Source organism: Phacochoerus africanus, chromosome 14 (assembly GCF_016906955.1).
Source record: "Phacochoerus africanus isolate WHEZ1 chromosome 14, ROS_Pafr_v1, whole genome shotgun sequence".
Lineage (NCBI taxonomy): Eukaryota > Metazoa > Chordata > Mammalia > Artiodactyla > Suidae > Phacochoerus > Phacochoerus africanus.
The window spans coordinates 31,578,704-31,598,563 of NC_062557.1; the positions used below are offsets into that span (position 1 = coordinate 31,578,704).

Consider the following 19,860-nt stretch of genomic DNA (forward strand, 5'->3'; position numbering starts at 1 on the left):
CAGATATTTGGTCAAACATCAGTCTAGATACTGTTGTGGAGGTGTGTATTTTTAGAGGAGGTTATCATTTAAGTCAGTTGGCTTTGAGTAAAGCATATTATCCTCCATAATATGGGGAGTTCATCCAATTAGTTGAAGGCCTTAAGAGAAGAAGACAGAGGTTCCCCAAGGAAAGAATCCAGCCTCCAGGAGACTTGGACTCAAGTTGCAACATCAGCTCTTCTCCAGGTCTCCAGTCAGCCTGCTGCCCTACAGATTTTAAAATTTCCAGGCCCACAATTGTGTGAATCAGCTCCTTAGAATAAATCTCTCCCCTCCAACTCTCTCCCCACCTACTCTACTGGTTCTCTGGAGAAGCTCGACTCATATAGTCCCTAATTTATGAGCATAATTTGTTTTATAAATGTATTTAACCTAGACAAACCCAATGGATTCATAATGATACCGAAATTTAAAAAACAAAATAGAAATCCCCCACCCCTGCCCCAAACAAGCAAACAAAAAATGACACAAAAATAAAAACTCTGGACCCTGAAGTAATTAGGGTTTCAACTCCTTAATCTGAAAACTGACCATTAAAAGGAAAGAATTAAGCTTTATTCTGTCATTCCTGTGTAAACCTTACTAGAGTGTAACCCAGCACTAACTGATGAGGGACATGCTTCTTTTACAAAAGAATTCCAGTCAATAAATGTGAAAGGAATGTTAGAGCTAGAATTATTTTCTAACCTCTAATGCAATCATTCCAACAATGATTAACAAAGGATGAACCCATGAGCTGAAATGGTGGTGGAGAACTTTACAATGGCCCAATCATGTGGACACCACCTGAGTGCATCTGCCTATCGGTAAAAGCTGGATGAATGACCCTACATTGAGTATTCCTGACATGAGGCAGTGTACAGCAAACAGAACCATCTAGGAAGAATTCTTGTCAAAAGAGAAGTTGAATCTGAACCAAGCCTTTGACTAACTTCAATGCACAGGAAATAGATCAACTAGAGGAAGAAATTAAAGCAAAGAATGAAACAAATGAGCAAACTCCAAGTAGACACGGTGGCTGAGAATGAAAAGGATATTGTCAAAAGACATCAACTGGGATCGTACCGGGCAAAACTAGGAGACATCATAAGAATTTGAGTCTACTAACTGCAATGACATGGCCCGGTTTTGCTCACCTGTTTCCTTCTTTTGTCCTTCAATCAAGATTCAAAAGTCTGTCTCCCAAGTCAGGATGGGATGTCAGTCCCATGTCTGCTGAGTCTGCAGTCGGAACTGGAAAAGCTTGCCCACTTATCTTTGGAGGCTTGAAGCACGTGCATCTCTTCTGGCTTCCAGATCATAGGTGTCCCCATGCCAGTCTGTTGGCTTGGAGTCTGCATTATGAAATGTTTCCCTTTGCCTTTCTTTTACAAACTTGTAAGAGATATTTATTGTAGAAAAATTGAAAGTTACATCTAAGTATAGAGAAGAAAATTTGCACAATTGCTCAGGGTGCAATACTATTAATACTTAAGTGCATGTGCTTTTATTTATTTATTTGTGTATTTATTTTGGCCACTCCTAAGGCATGCAGAAGTTCCCATGTCAGGGATTGAACCCATGTCACAGCAGTGACAACACCGGATCCTTAACCCACTGAGCCACCAGGGAACTCCTAAGTGCATGTGCTTTTAGTCACATCTATCGGTTATATTTTTTGTACCATAATGGAACTATATTGTAAATGCTATTTGGAAATTTGCCTTTTTTCACTTAATATTAAATCATTAATATATTACCATGTTAATGAATTACATTAATTATATTAATTATCATGCTAATGAATTACTACTACAATGAATGCACGCTATTCCATTGTAGAGATCAACTATAATTTATTAAACTGTTCCTGTTTTTGAACATTGGATTGTTGCCAACATTTTGCTCTTGAATAATCTTTGTATTTCTCATACACTTACTTTTTTTCATAGTAGAAATTTCTGAAAGTGGAGCTGTTGGTTAAAATGTTTTCAAATTTTAAAGGCTTTTGGCATATGTATCTGGTCAAATTGCCCTAAGAATAACTTGTATGAATATACAAGCTCAGCAAGAGCATGTGAGCAATGGAGTTCCCTGGTGACTCAGTGGTTGAGGATCCAGTATTGTCACTGATTTATGGCTTGAGCTACTGCTGTGATATGGACCCAAGTCCTTGCCCAGGAACTTCTGCTTGCCATGGGCACCCCGTGTCGCATACACCATATGGCGGGATTACCTGTAGTCATTATCAAGAGCATGTGAGCACTCATCTTCCCCTCCCCCATCATCATAACCACTAATGTTTATTAAGCTCTTAGTATGTGCCTGGCAAAATTCTAAGTATCTTAGTCATAGCAATTCATTTAATCCCCACAATTTCTCTGTGGTAGTAGATACTATAATTATTCAAAAAGCAGGACGGGGAAACTGACTATACATGATTGTATTTTAAAAATGGAAATGAATGAAAAAAATAAAAAAAGTTGTTTCCCCATCTTAAAATCCACTCTATTGAATCGCCCCCATTGAAAACTTGTGTGTGTCTAGCTATTATCTATGTATACAAAACTTGTAAGTGGGTGAATATACTTTATTTTTTAAACATAAAAGAGATCTTACTACGTATGCCCTCAGACTCACCTGCATTCAGCATTTTTCTTCTAATGCTCATCATGGCCACCTTTTCACAACAGTTCATGTAAGTCTACCTCATGCCCTTTTGCAGTTGCATGATAATTCATTGCATGAATGTGCCATAGTGGCTCATTTTCTCTCATCTCCCCAACCAGGCTGTAAATTCTATAAATCTATAGCACTACTCTTTGTCACTTAGCCAGGTCTGAGCTCAACAGCATGTGAACACTGAATGGAAAGCCTTGTTTTCTGTAGAGTGTATATTTTCTCTGAAAACCCAAGTGTTTTATGTGAAATGGCCCATATGAGAAACACCACCCTAAGCAAGTTATAAATCTCTAGGCTTTAGTTAATGCCTTTCACAACTGGCTGCAGTTGGTTATATGCTGAGTCGTAATACCTTTGAAGTTGACCAATTAGATGCACCATCCAAAGCATCTCAAGTAGATTGGAAAAATCACTAGGAAGGTACTTGGTAGGCCTGGGTTCTGGTATTAACCATGCCACATGTCCCTGAGCAGGGCACTTTTCCTGTCTACTTCTCTTCACTGTTGTATTAGGGCTTGGAACTGGGGCCATGAGGGACCAATCTAGCTATGAGATCCTATGAATTTACAAGCCAGAGCAAAAGCCACCGCTGGGAGCCATGCAGTAAGAATGGGCATGACAGCTCATGTTTCCCAAAGAATCATTTTAACTCTTGGCATGTGCACTTTACATTTTTTAAGATGGAAAAATACAGAAAGGAGAGCATATGATAGAGTCTTAGCCTGAAAGTGAGAAGTGAGCCAAATCTGCCGTATGGTCTCCTAGAAACAGGGGTGGAGAAAACCAGTCTGTGCTATTCATCCTCTCCTACTTTAAGCACCTCCCAAACAGCTTCCCAACCGTGATTTGGAATGCCCTGTTATGAAGGTGCAAGGAGACACTAGTAGTGTCATATGTGAATTCACTAATTTTATTTAGAAAGTGAAAAAAAACAAGGTACCAACATATATATATGTATATATATATATATATATACACACACACACACACTATGATTATTAATATGAAATGCTATATATACACTATGATTATTAATATGAAAAATATATATAAAAGTGGCAGAAGTTGCAACAAAATAGTATAATTATTATCTCTGGGTTATGGGTGATTCCTATTTTCTATACTATGATTATTAACATAAAAAAATATATATATAAGTTGCAGAAAATGCAACAGAATAGTATAATGATTATGTTTGGGTCATGAGTGATTTCTATTTTCTTCTCTATACTTTGCTCAGAGTTTCCCTAATGAATAGGCATTCCTTTTATAGTCAGAAAAATATAATCAGAAAAACACAAATGCTAATTAAAGAAACCCAGGCATACGCTTTATACTAAATGCTACTGGAGATCACTTAGCATAGTTAAAAATCATCATTATCTCTTTTTTTCTCCATTTCTGGAGTTTTAAAATTAACCTTAACAAATAAGTATTAATTTTAGAAGGAAAAACAACCCCACCAGAGCAGTTGCCTACCCCAAGTCTATTCTCTCTTTTTTCCTTTCTGATGAAACCCTGAATTTGGTAGGAGAAAGTCAATGTACCCTGCAAAAGTCTGCCTCTTCTAGGATTTCTTGCATTTGGTGGTAGACATCTGGTTAAGTTCTAGTCAATGAAATGTAAGAAGTTGCTGAGTGGGCCTCACAGCTGACTTGACTGGTATGTACTGGTTTCCCCTTCCCCTCTTATTCCTCTCTCTGCCTGGAACTCAGATTTAAGGTTTGGCGCTGCAGTGGCTATCTTGTAGTGAGAATACAACTTCAGAAATGGAAGCCATAAACTAAAGCTGGTGGAGCAGAAATAAAAGTTCCTAGGACCTTGTAGACATCTTGGAGTCACGGTACAAGGCTGAACCATCTTCCTCCCAACTTCAAGTTGCAGGAGAGATAAAAAGAGTCCCCATCATGTTTTAGCCAATGTGTTTTGTGTATTTGTTAGTCATGGCTGAGCACAATTTCTAACCAATACATCCACTTAAAAAAGAAACAACTTTAAAATTCCTTGCCTCAGCAACCATCTGAAAAGAAGGTTTTTAGGGGGAAGGCAATTGAAATTCACTTAGGATCAAAATAAAAGGCAATGTTCTACAAAAAATTAAGGATTGCCTCCAATAAATCTAATCTGTTTCATATTATCAATGTTCCATGCTTGGTGGTAAGCTCATTATTTTTACATTTGGGGGCAATAGGTTGGTGAATACATCCCTGCAACTAGGAAATCGATGCATCACCATATGACTAAACTGAGACCATTTGTCACGGTTTATGCTGCTTCCAAAGAGCATGGAACAGACCTTGACTTGAAGAAGCATCAACACGGGGATGGTTACTTGGAATGTCAGATGAAAAACATTTTAGAAACTGGGGTATATGCATGCCTCCTGTGAGAGAAATGGGCTCAGCCCTCTCTTAAGTCTCTCTTTTTGGCTCTCTGGCCAACCATGACACAAACAAAGGTGATTTTTCAGGACAAATCCTCCCGCCTCATTCCAAATGGCCAGGAGAAATGAGGTCAGGATAAAGGAGTGATGGGAGGTCAAACATGCCAGAGCTGGAAGGAACTTGGTAGGTTGTTAATTAACTTCAATATTTTCTTTCTCGAGGTGAGTGGGTGGGGCCTAAGGCCTCCTAGGAAGTTAGTGCCTGGGCCAGAGCTGGAACCTGGAGCAGCAGCAGAGTCTCAGGGCACAGAAGGACACTTTCAGTACCCAGTCTGGGGGAACTTGCAGCCCTTTTGCTGGTGGTTCAGAGAGGCAACTCTACAGAGGAAGAAGCAAAGGGGAAAGGAGAAGTTAGTTGATTTTGGTGACACTGGGGCCAGACCAGGTAGAGAGGTAGAAGGATTCATCTTTATAGCTGTGATTTGCCAACCCTCCCCTCATTTTGCTGGGGTGGGGGCCAGCAGCCCGGGTGTCATCTGCTTCATTCACTATAAGACCTTCTGCTGCATGTTCCTAGTCTTCCATACTTGGGGACCTCAAAGCAGCCTGGCCACCTGCCTCTGGTGTCTGGGACAGTTTGTTTCCGAGGGCTACAAACTAGTAATTCCTATTCTACAGTGAAAATAAAACACCTTCCTTTCTCCAACAAGATGAAGATGTCCTGATGGGTTCAGTCCTTTACTGAGTGCTGTGGGGATTGAAACAGACCCACAGGACACTGCCTCTTTTGTTGGAGGCACTTAAATCCAGCTAGGAAAGAGAATTCAAAGGAAATGAGTAGGATTTACGAAGTAGAATTTACCTCTGCACATATTAAAACACTCATCATGGAATTCTGCTAAAACATCCTTAGCGGCACAAAGACCCAGTCCACACTTGAAAATTACTGCTCCTTTTAATTTTTTAAAAATATTTCCTAGATCAAGTTCTTAGAAAGGGTTCCCATCCCCATTCTGCCAGAGCAAAACCTAGGGTTAGGTGGAGGGAGACTGGAGGTTCCTGATTCCCATTATGCACAGGTGAAATCTGGAGGCCACATGGTAGAGTGGTCTGCAAGCTGAGGTGTACAGGAAGATCCATATAATGTGCATAAAATGTGTAAGCATACACATGAGTATATATAAAGTATAACTATCTGCAAATCTAGACTAATTTAAATATGTGTTATTTAAATATATGTAAATGTATACTCATTCAAATACATACACAGATAGGTGGGTACCAAAGTTTTCTTCACTGAAAAGAACTCATGCTTAGGGGTGCTTGGAGGCCACTAGTTTAGAGAATAGACCTTAGAGTCTTGCCAAAAAAAAAAAAAGCAAAGTGCTTAGTAGTTTTTCCTGCTGCAAGGAGAGCTTTGTGAGAACAGAACTCGTATCTGTCCTGTGCTTAATGTATCCCCCTGGGCCTGGCACGAGGCCTATACAAAGTAGGTCAAATATTTGTCAAATAGATGAGGGATCGAAAGGTACATGCCATTGCTTCCTTGTTAACCGTCACCGCACATCCATCTGTGCTGCCCCAGCTGCAACACGAGCGTGCACAGAGATGAACATGGCATTCTGATTGAGATAACCTTTCAGTCACTCCCTGTTTAAAAATAGGTAAATCCTTCACACTCTTAACTCACTTATTTTTAGCAACAAATGACTTGCAGACACCTCACCACTAATGGTGATTCATCAATATGCCATGACTTATCACCAAACTTATTATACCCTATCATCTAATCCGACTGGATTCCTGCATGGGGCATGTTTATACAAATCACCACATAAACAGTGCTTTTTTTAAAAAATAAAACCCAAAAGGGACAAATGAGAGAAAAATCAATGTAAAGTATCAGAGCAGGAGAGATTTAGGTTAAATTTAGGGAGACTTTCTTGTTGCCATTTAAGAAATCAATTGTTTCCTTGTCTGGGCCTTCTGATTTTCTTCCCGAGTATGTGTCTAGTGATTTTTGTATGGAAGTTTTTCTTCAAAATTCTATCATAACATTGGTTTTTCCCCTCCCCTACTGGCAAGCAACTTCTCGCTGGTAAAATTCCAGGGTGAGAATATCCTTATCAATTCTGCCAAACAGTTCTGATTCCAAATTCCATTGCCACGTTTCCCATGAACTACTCTTGGGCGACTTTAAGCCACCCCTGGGAGCAGCAGGGTTTTCTTTCCCTTGGACCCCTTCATCCTTCCAAACCAAGTCCTCATTTTTCTAGTTATCTCCTGAACCTTGCACACTTGTCAAACTTAGATTACAGCTGAGGCCAGTGGGCTGTAGGTAGGGCCAAAGAACTAGCAGATCCCAGCATACGGCTGGTGTTTAATTAAATAATAGAGAAGCTTTGAAAAAAAAAAAGTATATGTGGACAACTTCCCATTGGCTTGGGAGGATGTGAATTAGCTGAGGTCTTTCTTAATCTTCATGTCACGAAGCCCTTATCTCAGAACACTGACAGCCCAGGAAGGTCAAAGTCAATATGAGCTGTTACAACAAAGGCTTTTTTACTTTTTATATCGCAACCACTACTGTTCTCAGGGAAGATGAAGTCATGAGAAAGGGCTGTCCTTGGTACTCCTGACCAACACTGGACACTGTCTGCTCTCTAGTTCTCAGAGACTTTTACCTTCATCAAGAGATTGTGTTATTGGTGCTCCCCAAAAGTGAAGGGGTTGACAGATGGCAAAGGGGTGGGCTTTCTGTATCTGGAGGTCCCAGTTGCTTTGTTACTCTGCATAGATTCTGGGCTGTCATAGAATGATAGGGCAAACTCAGGGCTGAGTCAGAATTCCAGGGCTCTGGGAATTCCATTCTGTCCCCCTAAATGTTCAGGCAAGACAATCTGAAACTCTTTTGTCTGTAAAATAAGAGTAATGGTTCCTCTCCCTCCATTTTTTTTTTTTTTTGGCAGATTAAATGATGTTTCTGGCACTCACTAAGTGGTTTTGAAGTTATCTATAAGATATCTGGGGGACTTGGATTCTTTTTTTTTTTTAGGGCCACACCTGTGGCATATGGAGGTTCCCAGGCTAGGGGTAGAATTGAAGCTGCAGCTGCTGGCTTATGCCATAGCCACAAAAACACTGGATCCGAGCCACATCTGTGATCTATGCCACAGCTTTTGGCAATACTGGATCCTTAACCCATTGAGCAAGGCCAGGGATTGAACCCACATCCTCATGGATACTAGTAGGGTTCTTAACCTGTTGAGCCATAATGGGAATCTGACTTAGTTCTTTAGGGCTAGTCCTGAGCCTTTTTTTTTTTTTTTTTTTTGCTTCAACCCATTGTATTTACACTTGGACTTCATATATCTTTTCTTTGTGACTTGTGCATCCTCCTCTTTATAGAACTGAGGAATTCTTATTCTTATTCTTCCCATGTCTTTACAGTCTATTTAGCAAAACCACAAGCACATTTTATTCCTCAAGATGTTTCTCCTGTATTTAGTCCCCCTTAAAAACACAAGTGGTTACTCTGCTTGTGCAGGTCTCTTTCCCAGATAACTCTGATAAAGCTTGGCCCTTCTAGCTTTTGCCCAATGCCCCAATTCAGCATGGAGTCGTATCCAAAAGAATCATGTCACTGACCCTAAAGGGCCTTGAGAAGTTCCCTGATGGCCTCGCAGGTTAAGAATCCGGTGTTGTCACTTCTGTAGCTCGGGTCATGGCCGTGGGGCAGGTTTGATCCCTGGTCTGGGAACTTCCACAGGTTGTGGGCTTGGCAAAAAACAAAAACAAAAACAAACATATGGTAAACATTACCTTTAGGCACTCTATTAGTTTGCTAAGCCTATCCTGACAATTTAACACAAACTAAGTGGCTTAAACAACGGAAACTCACTATTCACAGCTTGGGAGGCAAGAAGTCTGAGATCAAGGTGTTGGAAGAGAGGTTCATTCTGGTTATTTTTGTAAAGTGTTCCCTCCTAAGGCACTAGGGAAGGATCTGTTCCAGGCTTGTCTCTTACCTCCTGGTAGTTCCTTGGCAAGAGGTGTAAAAAGTCTGGTTTTCACAAGCATTATCCTTGTGTGTATGTCTGTGTCCAGATTCCCCTTTTCTTAAGAATGCCAGTCATGTTGGATAAAGGGTCCACCCTTTTCAACATGACTAGGTCTATCCTATTCCACTATGACCTCATCCTAACTAATTACACCAGTAATGATCCTATTTCAAAATAGAATCATGTTCTGAAGTACATGGATAAAGGTGTCAATATATGTCCTCAACCCATGACAGACACTTTACCCTATTTCCAAATGTCTCCCACATGTGGCCGCTCTCCAACCTCATACTCCTTCTCCCCATCAATGAGCCTGAATCTACCAGAGCAGTCTCTGCTTCCAAGTGATGGGGCCCCCTACTTACTTTCACCTTACCTGCTGGTATTAGAATGATATTTGCTTTCACTGTGTTGAAACCCTACTCAATGCCATATACTTTCAGTATATTATTCTAAACTTTACCAACACTCAGATTTCCCATTCAGTGGAAATGAATCCAACTAGGAACCATGAAGTTGCAGGTTCGAACCCTGGTCAATGGGTTAAGGATCTGGCATTGCCGTGAACTGTGGTGTAGGCTGAAGACTCGTCTTGGATCTGATGTTGCTGTGGCTGTGACCTAGGCTGGTAGCTGTAGCTCTGATTGGACCCCTAGCCTGGGAAACTCCATGGGAGCAGCCCTAAAAAGCAAACAAACAAACAAACAAACAAAAACCAAAAACCAAACCAAACCAAACCAAAACAAAACAAACTTCACCAACATTAACGTTATATTTAAGTTGAAAGAGGCTTAGGAAGTTCAGTGATGCATAAAAGGCTCAATAATAGGTGGCAACGGAGGGGCATTTGAGCTCCACATTTCTGGTACAAATCCCGGCCTTAGTTCACTCCACCTTGATGTCTTCTAGAACATCAGAAGACAATGTTCTAGTATAGAATTCCTTAAAAAACCAAATATAGGGAGTTCCTGTCATGATGAAGCAGAAATGAATCCGACTAGGAACCATGAGGTTGCGGGTTTGATCCTTGGCCTCACTCAGTGGGTTAAGGATCTGGCGTTGCAGTGAGCTGTGGTGTAGATCGCAGACGCAGGTCGGATCTCTTGTTGCTGTGGCTGCGGTGTAGGCTAGCAGCTACAGCTCTGATTAGACCTAGCCTGGGGACCTCCATATGCGGCAGGTGCGGCCCTAAAAAGACTAAAAACAAAACAAAACAAAACAAAAACCAACCCCCCCCAAACCTAAATATAGAATTATCAAATGATGCAGCAATCCCACTCCTGGGCATATATCCAGAGAAAACCATAATAAGAAAAGATACATGCACCTCAATGTTCATTGCAGCATTCTTTACAATGGTCAAGACATGGAAGTAACCTACATGTCCATTAACAGGCAAATGGATTAAGAAATTGTAAATTGGTACAACCACTATGGAAAACAGTATGGAGGTACCTCAGAAAACTAAGTGCAGAACTACCATATGATCCAGCAATCCCACTCCTGGCCATATACCTGTACAAACCTTTCATTGAAAAAGTTACATGCACCCCTATGTTCATTGCAGCACTATTCACAAAAGCCAAGAAATGGAAACAACCTAAACGTCCATCAACAGATGAAAGGATTAAGAAGATGTGATACATATGTACAATGGAATAATATGAAGCTATATTAAGAACAAAATAATGCTATTTGCGGCAACATGGATGGAACTTCTCATACTAAGTGAAGTAAGTCAGAAAGAGGAAGACAAATACCATGTGATATCAGTTATATTTGGAGTCTAATATACAGCACAGAGGAACCTATCTACAGAAAAGAAGGCAACTCATGGACTTGGAGAACAGACTTGTGGTTGCCAAGAGAGAGGGGGAGGGAGTGGGATGGACAGGGAGTTTGGGATTAGTAGATGTAAACTATTGCATTTGGAGTGGATAAGCAATGAGATCCTGCAGGGAACTATATCGAGTCACTTGTGATGGAACATGATGGAGGATAATGTGAGAAAAAGAAGTATATATATGTGTAATGGGGTCACTTTGTTGTACACCAGAAATGACAGAACATTATAAATCAACTATAATAAAAATTTTTTATGGTACATATATACAATGTACATATGGTATATGGTATTTGTATATTTGTATTTGTATATTGGTATTGTATATATGGTACATATATACAATGTAGTAGTACTCAGCCATAAATAAAAATGAAAAATGCCATTTACAGCAATACAGATAGACCTAGAAATCATCATACTAAGTAAGTCAGAGAATGACAAATATCGTATGAGATCACTAATATGTGGAATATAACAAAAAATGATACAAAAAACCTTACAAAACAGAAACAAACTAAATTTATGGTTACCAAAGGGGAAACATGTGGTGGAGGAATAAATTATGGGGGCTGGGACATATATACACACTCCTATACATAAAATAGATAGGTAACGAGGACCTACTATATAGCAGGGTAATCTACTCCATACTGCATAATACCCTAGATGGGAAAACAATCTCAAAAGGAACAGATTATATGTATAACTGATTTACCTTGCTGTATACCTGAAATTAACACAATTTTATGTCAAGTATACTCCAATAAAATTTATTAATAAAATCTCGGAGTTCCCATCGTGGTGCAGTGGTGAATGAATCCGACTAGGAACCATGAGGTTGCGGGTTCGGTCCCCGCCCTTGCTCAGTGGGTTAACGATCCGGCGTTACCGTGAGCTGTGGTGTAGGTTGCAGACGCGGCTCGGATCCCATATTGCTGTGGCTCTGGCGTAGGCAGGTGGCTACAGCTCCGATTGGACCCCTAGCCTGAGAACCTCCACATGCCTTGGGAGCGGCCCAAGAAATAGCAACAACAACAACGACAACAACAACAACAACAAAAAAGACACACACACACACACAAAATAAAATAAAATCTCAAGTCACCTTTGGAGCAAAAGGGTCAAATTCAAATAGCTGATGAATCCACTAGCAATTTATGTAGAACTCTAAAACTTGGGAAGTGCCTTCTTTGTACTATTCTTTACTTTAGTGTACAATGTCTCTGTCACTGGGAATAAAAGCAATTATTCTTTGTGTAGAAATTATTTTGAGTAATGCAAATGAAAAAGGGTGAAATAATGGAGAAACATAAACTTTAAAAATCATTAAATATGGTGTAAGATTCTTAACATCCTTGTATTTTCAACGACGTCTGTAATACTTCTACGAAATATTTTCAGTATTCTTTAGGATGTAAAAATGTGCGGTCATTACTTTTAGCCAAGTGATGAATAAAGTAATTAATAAAATTAAAAGTTAGATAATGAAAAAAAGAAGATAATGTTCTGGCCTAAGTATCATAATTTATTTTTTTCTCGGCTGGAGAAAAATATATCTCTATAGACAGCTTATTCAGGGGAGAAAATCAGAAAGACCGTTAGCTTATTTAATAGTATTTTAATGAGCAGTTTCCCAGGTTTGCAATTCTAGCACGGGAGAATGGTTATAAAAAAGAGAACAGAAGGCAACACACTTAGAACTGAGTTCAGATGTTCCTTCCCACGTGGACCAGCTGTGTGGCCTTGCACAAGATCTAGTGCTTCCCTGAGCCTCCATTTCCTTATCTTTAAACTACTTTTAATTGGATTTACTCATAGGGGAGGGTGAGGATTAAATGAGAGATCAATAAAAAGTATCTGGCATGTAGCAGTTTCCTGAGAAACTTCTGTTGTCTTCCCACCCCCTTGTCTCCTAGGTGTTTCATTTGTGTCCTTCCCACAGCTATCAGCCAAATTATGGTTAAACTATTGCATTTGCTTTAATAAAATTTGTGTACAATGGGAGAATAATGAATTAAAAGCGGGTGGAATAAGGGATTCCTAATCCCGAAAGGAAATAAAAATAAGGTTAAAGTATTTGAACTTAAAGAACTCCTTGGTTCTAACTGGCATGCATCATTTCCACAAGGCTTTACGGTATCAGTTATAACTTCATGGCTATGCAACTAAGAATTCCATTGGGAATTAAAGCTTCATTTTAAAAAAGGAAAAAAATAAATCACAGAGTTTTAAAATACAAACAGGTAAGAAATTATGCTATAGAAAGAGGACTGGAGGACAAAAAATAAAAAGGAAATAATAGGATCTTAAGTGTCAGCTCTGAAGCCAAATGCTCTTGGGAAAATCACTCTTCCTTCTGGGCCACTTTCCTTGTTGGTGAAATTCTTAAAGATACTTCTAGTTCTTATAAGATTCTAAGCATACCTGCTCTGTAGAAAAGATTAACATAACTCCAAATGAACTGCACATCAACTGAACCAGAGGTTTGGAAAAGCGTAATGCCCTTTATTCCAACATTCACTTTAGTCTTTTCAGTTTCTTGCTTTCCTTCTTTGTTTCTCTTTTCTGACTTCTGTTCCCTTTTCTGTTGTTCTTGTTACTTTAACTATTTGGTGTTTTGTTCTTCTCTTCCTCCTTTTTTCTCTGAGAATTTATTTTTATACCTTCCCATCTCTATTAATTTCTTCTTCAATTGACCACAATATGTGATTAATATATAATTGAATACATATATAAATTATAAATGAATGATTACTTCATATTCTTAATTTTAAAATTAGATGTGTTTGAGTTCCCTGGTGGCTCAGCAGATTAAGGATCTGGTATTGTCACTGCTGTGGCTTGGGTCAATGCTGTGGCATGGGAATGATTCCTGGCCTGTGAACATACCAAGTGTGGCCAAAAAAAATTAGATAAGTTGAACATTTTTGATTTCTCTCCAAAAGCTAAGATTACAATTATTGTTATTATTGTCATCACTTTTTCTTGTGCTCCACTGCTTTTTTTCCTCCACTGATATATTTTTGTCTCCACTAATTTATATACATTCCCATGACAGGGGAAAGAAATAAGGTTAGTCCAGGTGAAATTCACACTAAGGAAAGGGTAGGTTCTTAGTAGCTACCTGTGTATTCTCCCATTCACTTTACATTTTCATTGTTATTATAATTATTATTTTGTCTTTTTAGGGCTGCACCTGCAGCATAGGGAAGTTCCCAGGCTAGGGGTTGAATAAGAGTTGTAGCTGCCAGCCAACATCACAGCCACAGCAACGAGAGATCCGAGCCCCAACTGCGCCACAGCTCACGGCCATGCCGGATCCTCGACCCACTGAGCAAGCCCAGGGATTGAACACACAACCTCATGGATACTAGTCAGATAGTTTCTGCTGCGCCACAATGGGAACTCCTGGAGTTCCCTTCTCATGTTAGGTGCTTGTGTCTCTGCAGAGCCCTGGCCTCTGAGCTGGCTTCTAGCAGAGCATCTGTGGTGCTTTCTTGTCCTGCATCCGAGTCATGCCTGACTCCTCCTTTTCCTCTTAGGCAACCAAGACTAGAGAAAGCGTCATGACGACACACTCCTTTCTTTGTATTTCCAACAGGGCCTGATTGGAAAAATCACTAAGTGAACATATATGCTGCTCTGAGTTCAGGAAAGGGAGAACTAATAAAAACATGCATACACAATAGAGACATAATTCAAAATTGTGGAAATAGAAATAGAGCAGGGAAACAAATTTATTAGTTACTATCAACAAACATAGGGTACAAGAAGACAGCAAGCTGTGCTGTGGGGACTGAAATACCAAGCTTTGGAACCTCAGCGACTTTGGCTATGAGTCCTCAGTACTTGCACACTAGGCCAGGTGAGATTTGAGGACTGGAGATTAAACATCTTGATAAGAAGTATGAAAGGGAATAATATTAATAATCACTATGGCAACTAACCCTATGTGCCAAGCACTGTCTCAAGGGCTTTTAGTGAATTAACTCATCTAAATACCCCCAAACAGCCTGGAGATCTTATCACTTAGCTCTGAGGTGCAAACCAATGGCTTTGGTCAACAGCTAGTAAGTGAGGAGGCAGGGTCTGAACCAAGCTTTGTCAGTAAATGACTGTGCTCTACTGTGTTCACCATACTGACTTACAGTGGGGAATAGACTAGGAAGAGCTGGTATATGTAGGAATAACAATAATCTCTAAATCTGGAAAAGTTCGATGCTTGCCTTGAAAAGAAAGGATTTGCTGAGTATAGGATAGATTTGAGCTAGTCCCATTCCTCATCTCTCTCTCTCTCTCTCTCTCTCTCTCTCTCTCACACACACACACACACACACACAAAATTGCACTCTCTTCTTTGAATCCTTACTCAAATGTCAATCTTTTCTACAAGTTGCAAGGACAGCTTCATCAGGAAGGTACTTGTCACCAGCTGCACTAAACAACAGTATTGCTGAGATTTTGCATCTGGAGAACTTGACCTTGGGCTTCTTACCTTAACTAATGCTTCACCTACAAGGAGGATAATGAGAAAGAAGAAAGGAAGTCAGAGCTCCCACTTACATAGCCAAGCAAGACCCGGGTGCGGTGAGAATTGTAGCCATGTTGGAAATGGCTTGTCCAGAATGTCCAGTATCCTTCAGCCAGCCTCACACCATAGTGCTTTTCTTCCCCAGCAGAGAAGCATTCCCAAAATTAAGGCTGGGGCCCCTTGCCCAGGGGGCCCTGGAAGAACTTTGCTGCATCACCACCAGGTGGATGGAGGACTGAGCATCCAGGGTGGCCTCCGGAGGGTACTCCTTACTGGGGTCCTTGCCTCGACAGTCATACAGCACGCAGGAGATGAGGAAAACCAGGAGCAAGATGACGTAACTTGAAACTAAGATAATCAGGTTCAAGGTGACAGGGTCAATCTCCAGGTAAAACTCCATCACATCCCTCACGGTTGGGAAGTGGGTCTAGAGAAAGGCAGTCAGGTCAGTCTGGGGGCTGCTGGAAGCAAACCCTAGCTCATCAGAATTGCTACATTGGCTCTGGAAAAAAATACGTTAATCTCCACTGCTCCAGGAGACCTCACAGATTAGAGCTGCTCGGTTTAATAACTTAAGCTCTTGCTGTTAATACTGCAGCCACCAGAGCACAGAAGCTGTCTCTCATCAATTCACCTACGTAGAGAAAGAGAGAGAGAGGGCTCATATGTTACCAAAGTGTGGCATATAAGCAGGAGGTCCATATAGTTCATTGCCCAAACAGGCAGTTTTGGTGAACAAAAGTAAGTGCTGTTAATAAGCACACTCTTAAAAATAGGATGGTCCTGGAAAAATTGTTAAGTATCATCACCATTTATGTAAGGGAGGTTTATTCATTTTATTTTTATAATTTAGGTGTAGTTTATCTACAGTATTCATTTCAGATCTACAAGATAGAGATTCAATATTTTTATAGATTATACTCCAAATTTTATAAAATATTGGCTATATTTCCTGTGCTATATAATATATCCATGTATCTTATTCATTTTATGCATAGCAGTTTCTACCTCTTAATCCCATACTCCTCTCTCGCCCCTCCTCCTCTCCCATTCCCTCTTCCTACTGGTAACCACTGGTTTTACATCCGTGAGTCTGTTTCTGTTCTATGTATTTGTCTGTTTTTTTTTTTTTAATTCCACATATAAGTGATCATATAGAGTATCTGTCTTTCTCTGTCTGACTTATGTCACTAAGCATAATACCCTTCAGGTCCATTTGTGTTGCTGCAAATGGCAAAATTCCATTCTTTTTTATGGCTGAATATTATTCCATCACACACACACAAACACACACGTAACATCTTCTTTATCCATTCGTCTTTGATAAATACTGAGGTTGCTTCCACATCTTGGCTGCTATAAATACTGCTCCTATAAACATTAGGGTGCACATATCTTTCCAAAGTAGTGTTTTCATTTTCTTTGGATATATACCAAGGAGTGGAATAACTGGATTTTATGGTAGTTCTAATTTTTTTTTTTGGTCTTTTTGCCTTTTCTAGGGCAGCTCCCGTGGCATTTGGAGGTTCCCAGGCTAGGGGTCCAATCGGAGCTGTAACGGCCGGCCTACACCACAGCCACAGCAACGCGGGATCCGAGCCGCGTCTGTGACTTATACCGCAGCAGCTCACGGCAACGCCAAATCCTTAACCCACTGAGCAAGGCCAGGCATCGGACCTGCAACCTCATGGTTCCTAGTCAGATTTGTTAACCACTGAGCCACGACGGGAACTCCTCTCTCTTTAGTTTTTTAAGGAACCTCCATACTCTTCCCTAATGGCGGCACTAGTTTACATTCCTACCAACAGTGAACGATGGTTCCCCTTTCTCCACATTCTTGCCAACATTTGTTCCTTGTGATCTTTTTGATGATAGCCATTCTGACGTGTGAGGTCATGGTGGGTTGGTTAGGGGTTTCCCTGATGATTAGAGATATTGAGCATCTTTTCATGTGCTTGTTGGCCACCTGTAGGTCTTCTGTAGAAAAATATCTATTCAAATTTTCTGCCCATTTTTAATTGGTTGGTTTGGTTTGTGTGTTTGTTTTTCAATATTGAGTTGAATGAGCTGATTATATATTTTGGATATTAATCCCACATTGGACATGTCATTTGCAAATATTTTCTTCCATTCAGTAGGTGGTCTTTTTCTTTTGTTGATGGTTTCCTTTACAGTGCAAAAACTTAAGTTTAATTAATTTGGTATCCCTCTTTCAAGTGATTTGGGCTGTGCCCATGACATGCAGAAGCTCCCGGGCCAGGGGTTGTACCTCTGCCAGAGTAGTGACACAAGCCATGGTAGTGAAAATGCCAGATCCTTAACCCACTGAGACATCAGGGAACTCCTTTTTTTTTTTTTTTTTTGCCTGGAATGGATGTGTTTCTTTAATAAGAGAAATACACCCAGCACCTGACATTTTCACCACTTTTGCCTTTGTATGTTTTTTCATTCATTCAAAAATACTTTTTGAACACCTATGTCCTAAGCACTGTGCCGAGCAGTAATAAGACAGAGATCATTTAATCTAGCAGAGGAGACAGATATTAAACAAATAATTGCACAAGTCACCATTTAAAGAGTGGGAATAAGTCCCAATCCATGAGGAAGCATTTAACCTATGACCTGAATGATATGCAAAATGTAACCAGGTTAGGACAGGTAAGGAAATTTCCTCAAGCCACAGACAATAGCACTTATGAAAGATCTAAGTAGAAAGAAGCCTAGAAAATTAGAGGAGTTGAAACAGGGACAGAGTGACTATGGTGTAAAAGAAAGAAGGGGGAGCATGATGCGAGAGAGGAGGGCGGGGATCACATTGCAAAGGGTCCTGTGGGTCCTGTGGGTCCTGGTCAGGGCTTTAGAGTTGATGCTAGAGCAAGGGGTGCCACTGAATCAGTGAAGTCACGGGAGGACAGGATAGATTTGCATTTAAAAAAGATCACTTTGTAGTATCCATGAGGATGTGGATTCTATCCCTGGCATCGCTCAGTGGGTCGGAGACCTGGTGTGGCCATGAGCTGTGGTGTAGGTGACAGATGTGGTTGGAATTTGGAATTGCTGTGGATGTAGGCCAGCAGCTATAGCTCCCATTCCATCCCTAGCCTGGGAACCTCCTTATGCCACAAGTGCAGTGCTAAAAAGCAAAACAAAACAAAAACCAAAAACCAAAACCAAAACACAAATCTTTGTTTGCTGTGTAAATGCTGGAAAATAGGCGCATTGAAAAGAAGATCAGATAAGATAGAAATGCAGATAACCCTTGGACATAATCACCTTCCTGCCTCAGTGGTAGCCAACAGTGCTAAAGAGGTCTAACCTCACAGCATGTGATCTGGGCAGTTGCATAGGGCCCCTTGCTCAGAAGGGCTCTGCACTTAGTTTAAGGCTCTGCTGTCTCCATAGTCAAACTTTTCACAATTTTTTATTTCGCACTGAGCTCACCAAATGTGTATCTGACCTTGGTGTCATGCATACATTCTTGGCCAGACAGGTCCTTTCTCCAAGAGCTAATGGGACTTTTTTTTTTTCTTTTCTCTTTTTTGGCTGCCCCCAAGGCATATGGGGTTCTCGGGCCAGGGATCAAATCCGAACCGGAGCTGTGACCAATGCCACAGCTGCAGCAATGTCAGATCCTTAACCCACTGCATTGGACCAGGGATTGAATCGGCACCTCCACAGAGACAAGCCAGATCATTAACCCAATGCACCACAGCGGGAACTTCTAATGGGACTTTCTTTTGATACTCCTGGCTAAAGGCTAAGGTCTCAGAGGTCTGCTGGTTTCTTGTGGTGGTTAAGCTTTAATGGCCTACTCACAAGTTTCCTGTCCAGTCCTTTATGCCTAGCTTCTCTGGGATCCTTAGCATTCAGGATTGCTCTAGAAAGTCCTTCTAATTGATTTGGTATTCCATGATACTGGATCCTGGACAAACCTGCGGAATTATGCTTAAGAAGATGAATGGTTCTCAAACACTGTAGGTATAAATTCAGCCTCATTGGAATATCAGGCTTCTTGGGAATAAGATTCCCAGATCAACCGCAGATCTGTTCAATTAGAATCTTTGTGGCTGGAGTCTGCATATCTGCATTGGTAAAAATCTTCATGGATAATTATTTTGTGTGTCTTTTTAGGGCCACACCCTCCAGCATATGAAGGTTCCCAGGCTAGGGGTTGAATTGGAGAAATAGCTGCTGGCCTACACCACAGCCACAGCAACACCAGATCTGAGCTGCATCTTCGATCTACACCACAGCTCAGGGCAACACTGGAATCCTTAACCCACTGAATGAGGCCAGGGATCGAACCTGCCTCCTCATGGATGCTAGTCAGATTCAT

At 40.6% G+C, this 19,860-nt stretch overlaps 1 protein-coding gene across 1 annotated transcript; it reads right to left on the reverse strand.

Moving 5' to 3' along the window:
* Positions 1-15,567: 15,567 nt before the first annotated feature.
* SMIM36 (small integral membrane protein 36) lies at positions 15,568-15,924 on the reverse strand. Its single transcript, XM_047757939.1, has one exon. The coding sequence runs from the start codon at positions 15,922-15,924 to the stop codon at positions 15,643-15,645; it is 282 nt and encodes a 93-aa protein (XP_047613895.1). The 3' UTR covers positions 15,568-15,642.
* Positions 15,925-19,860: the final 3,936 nt, after the last annotated feature.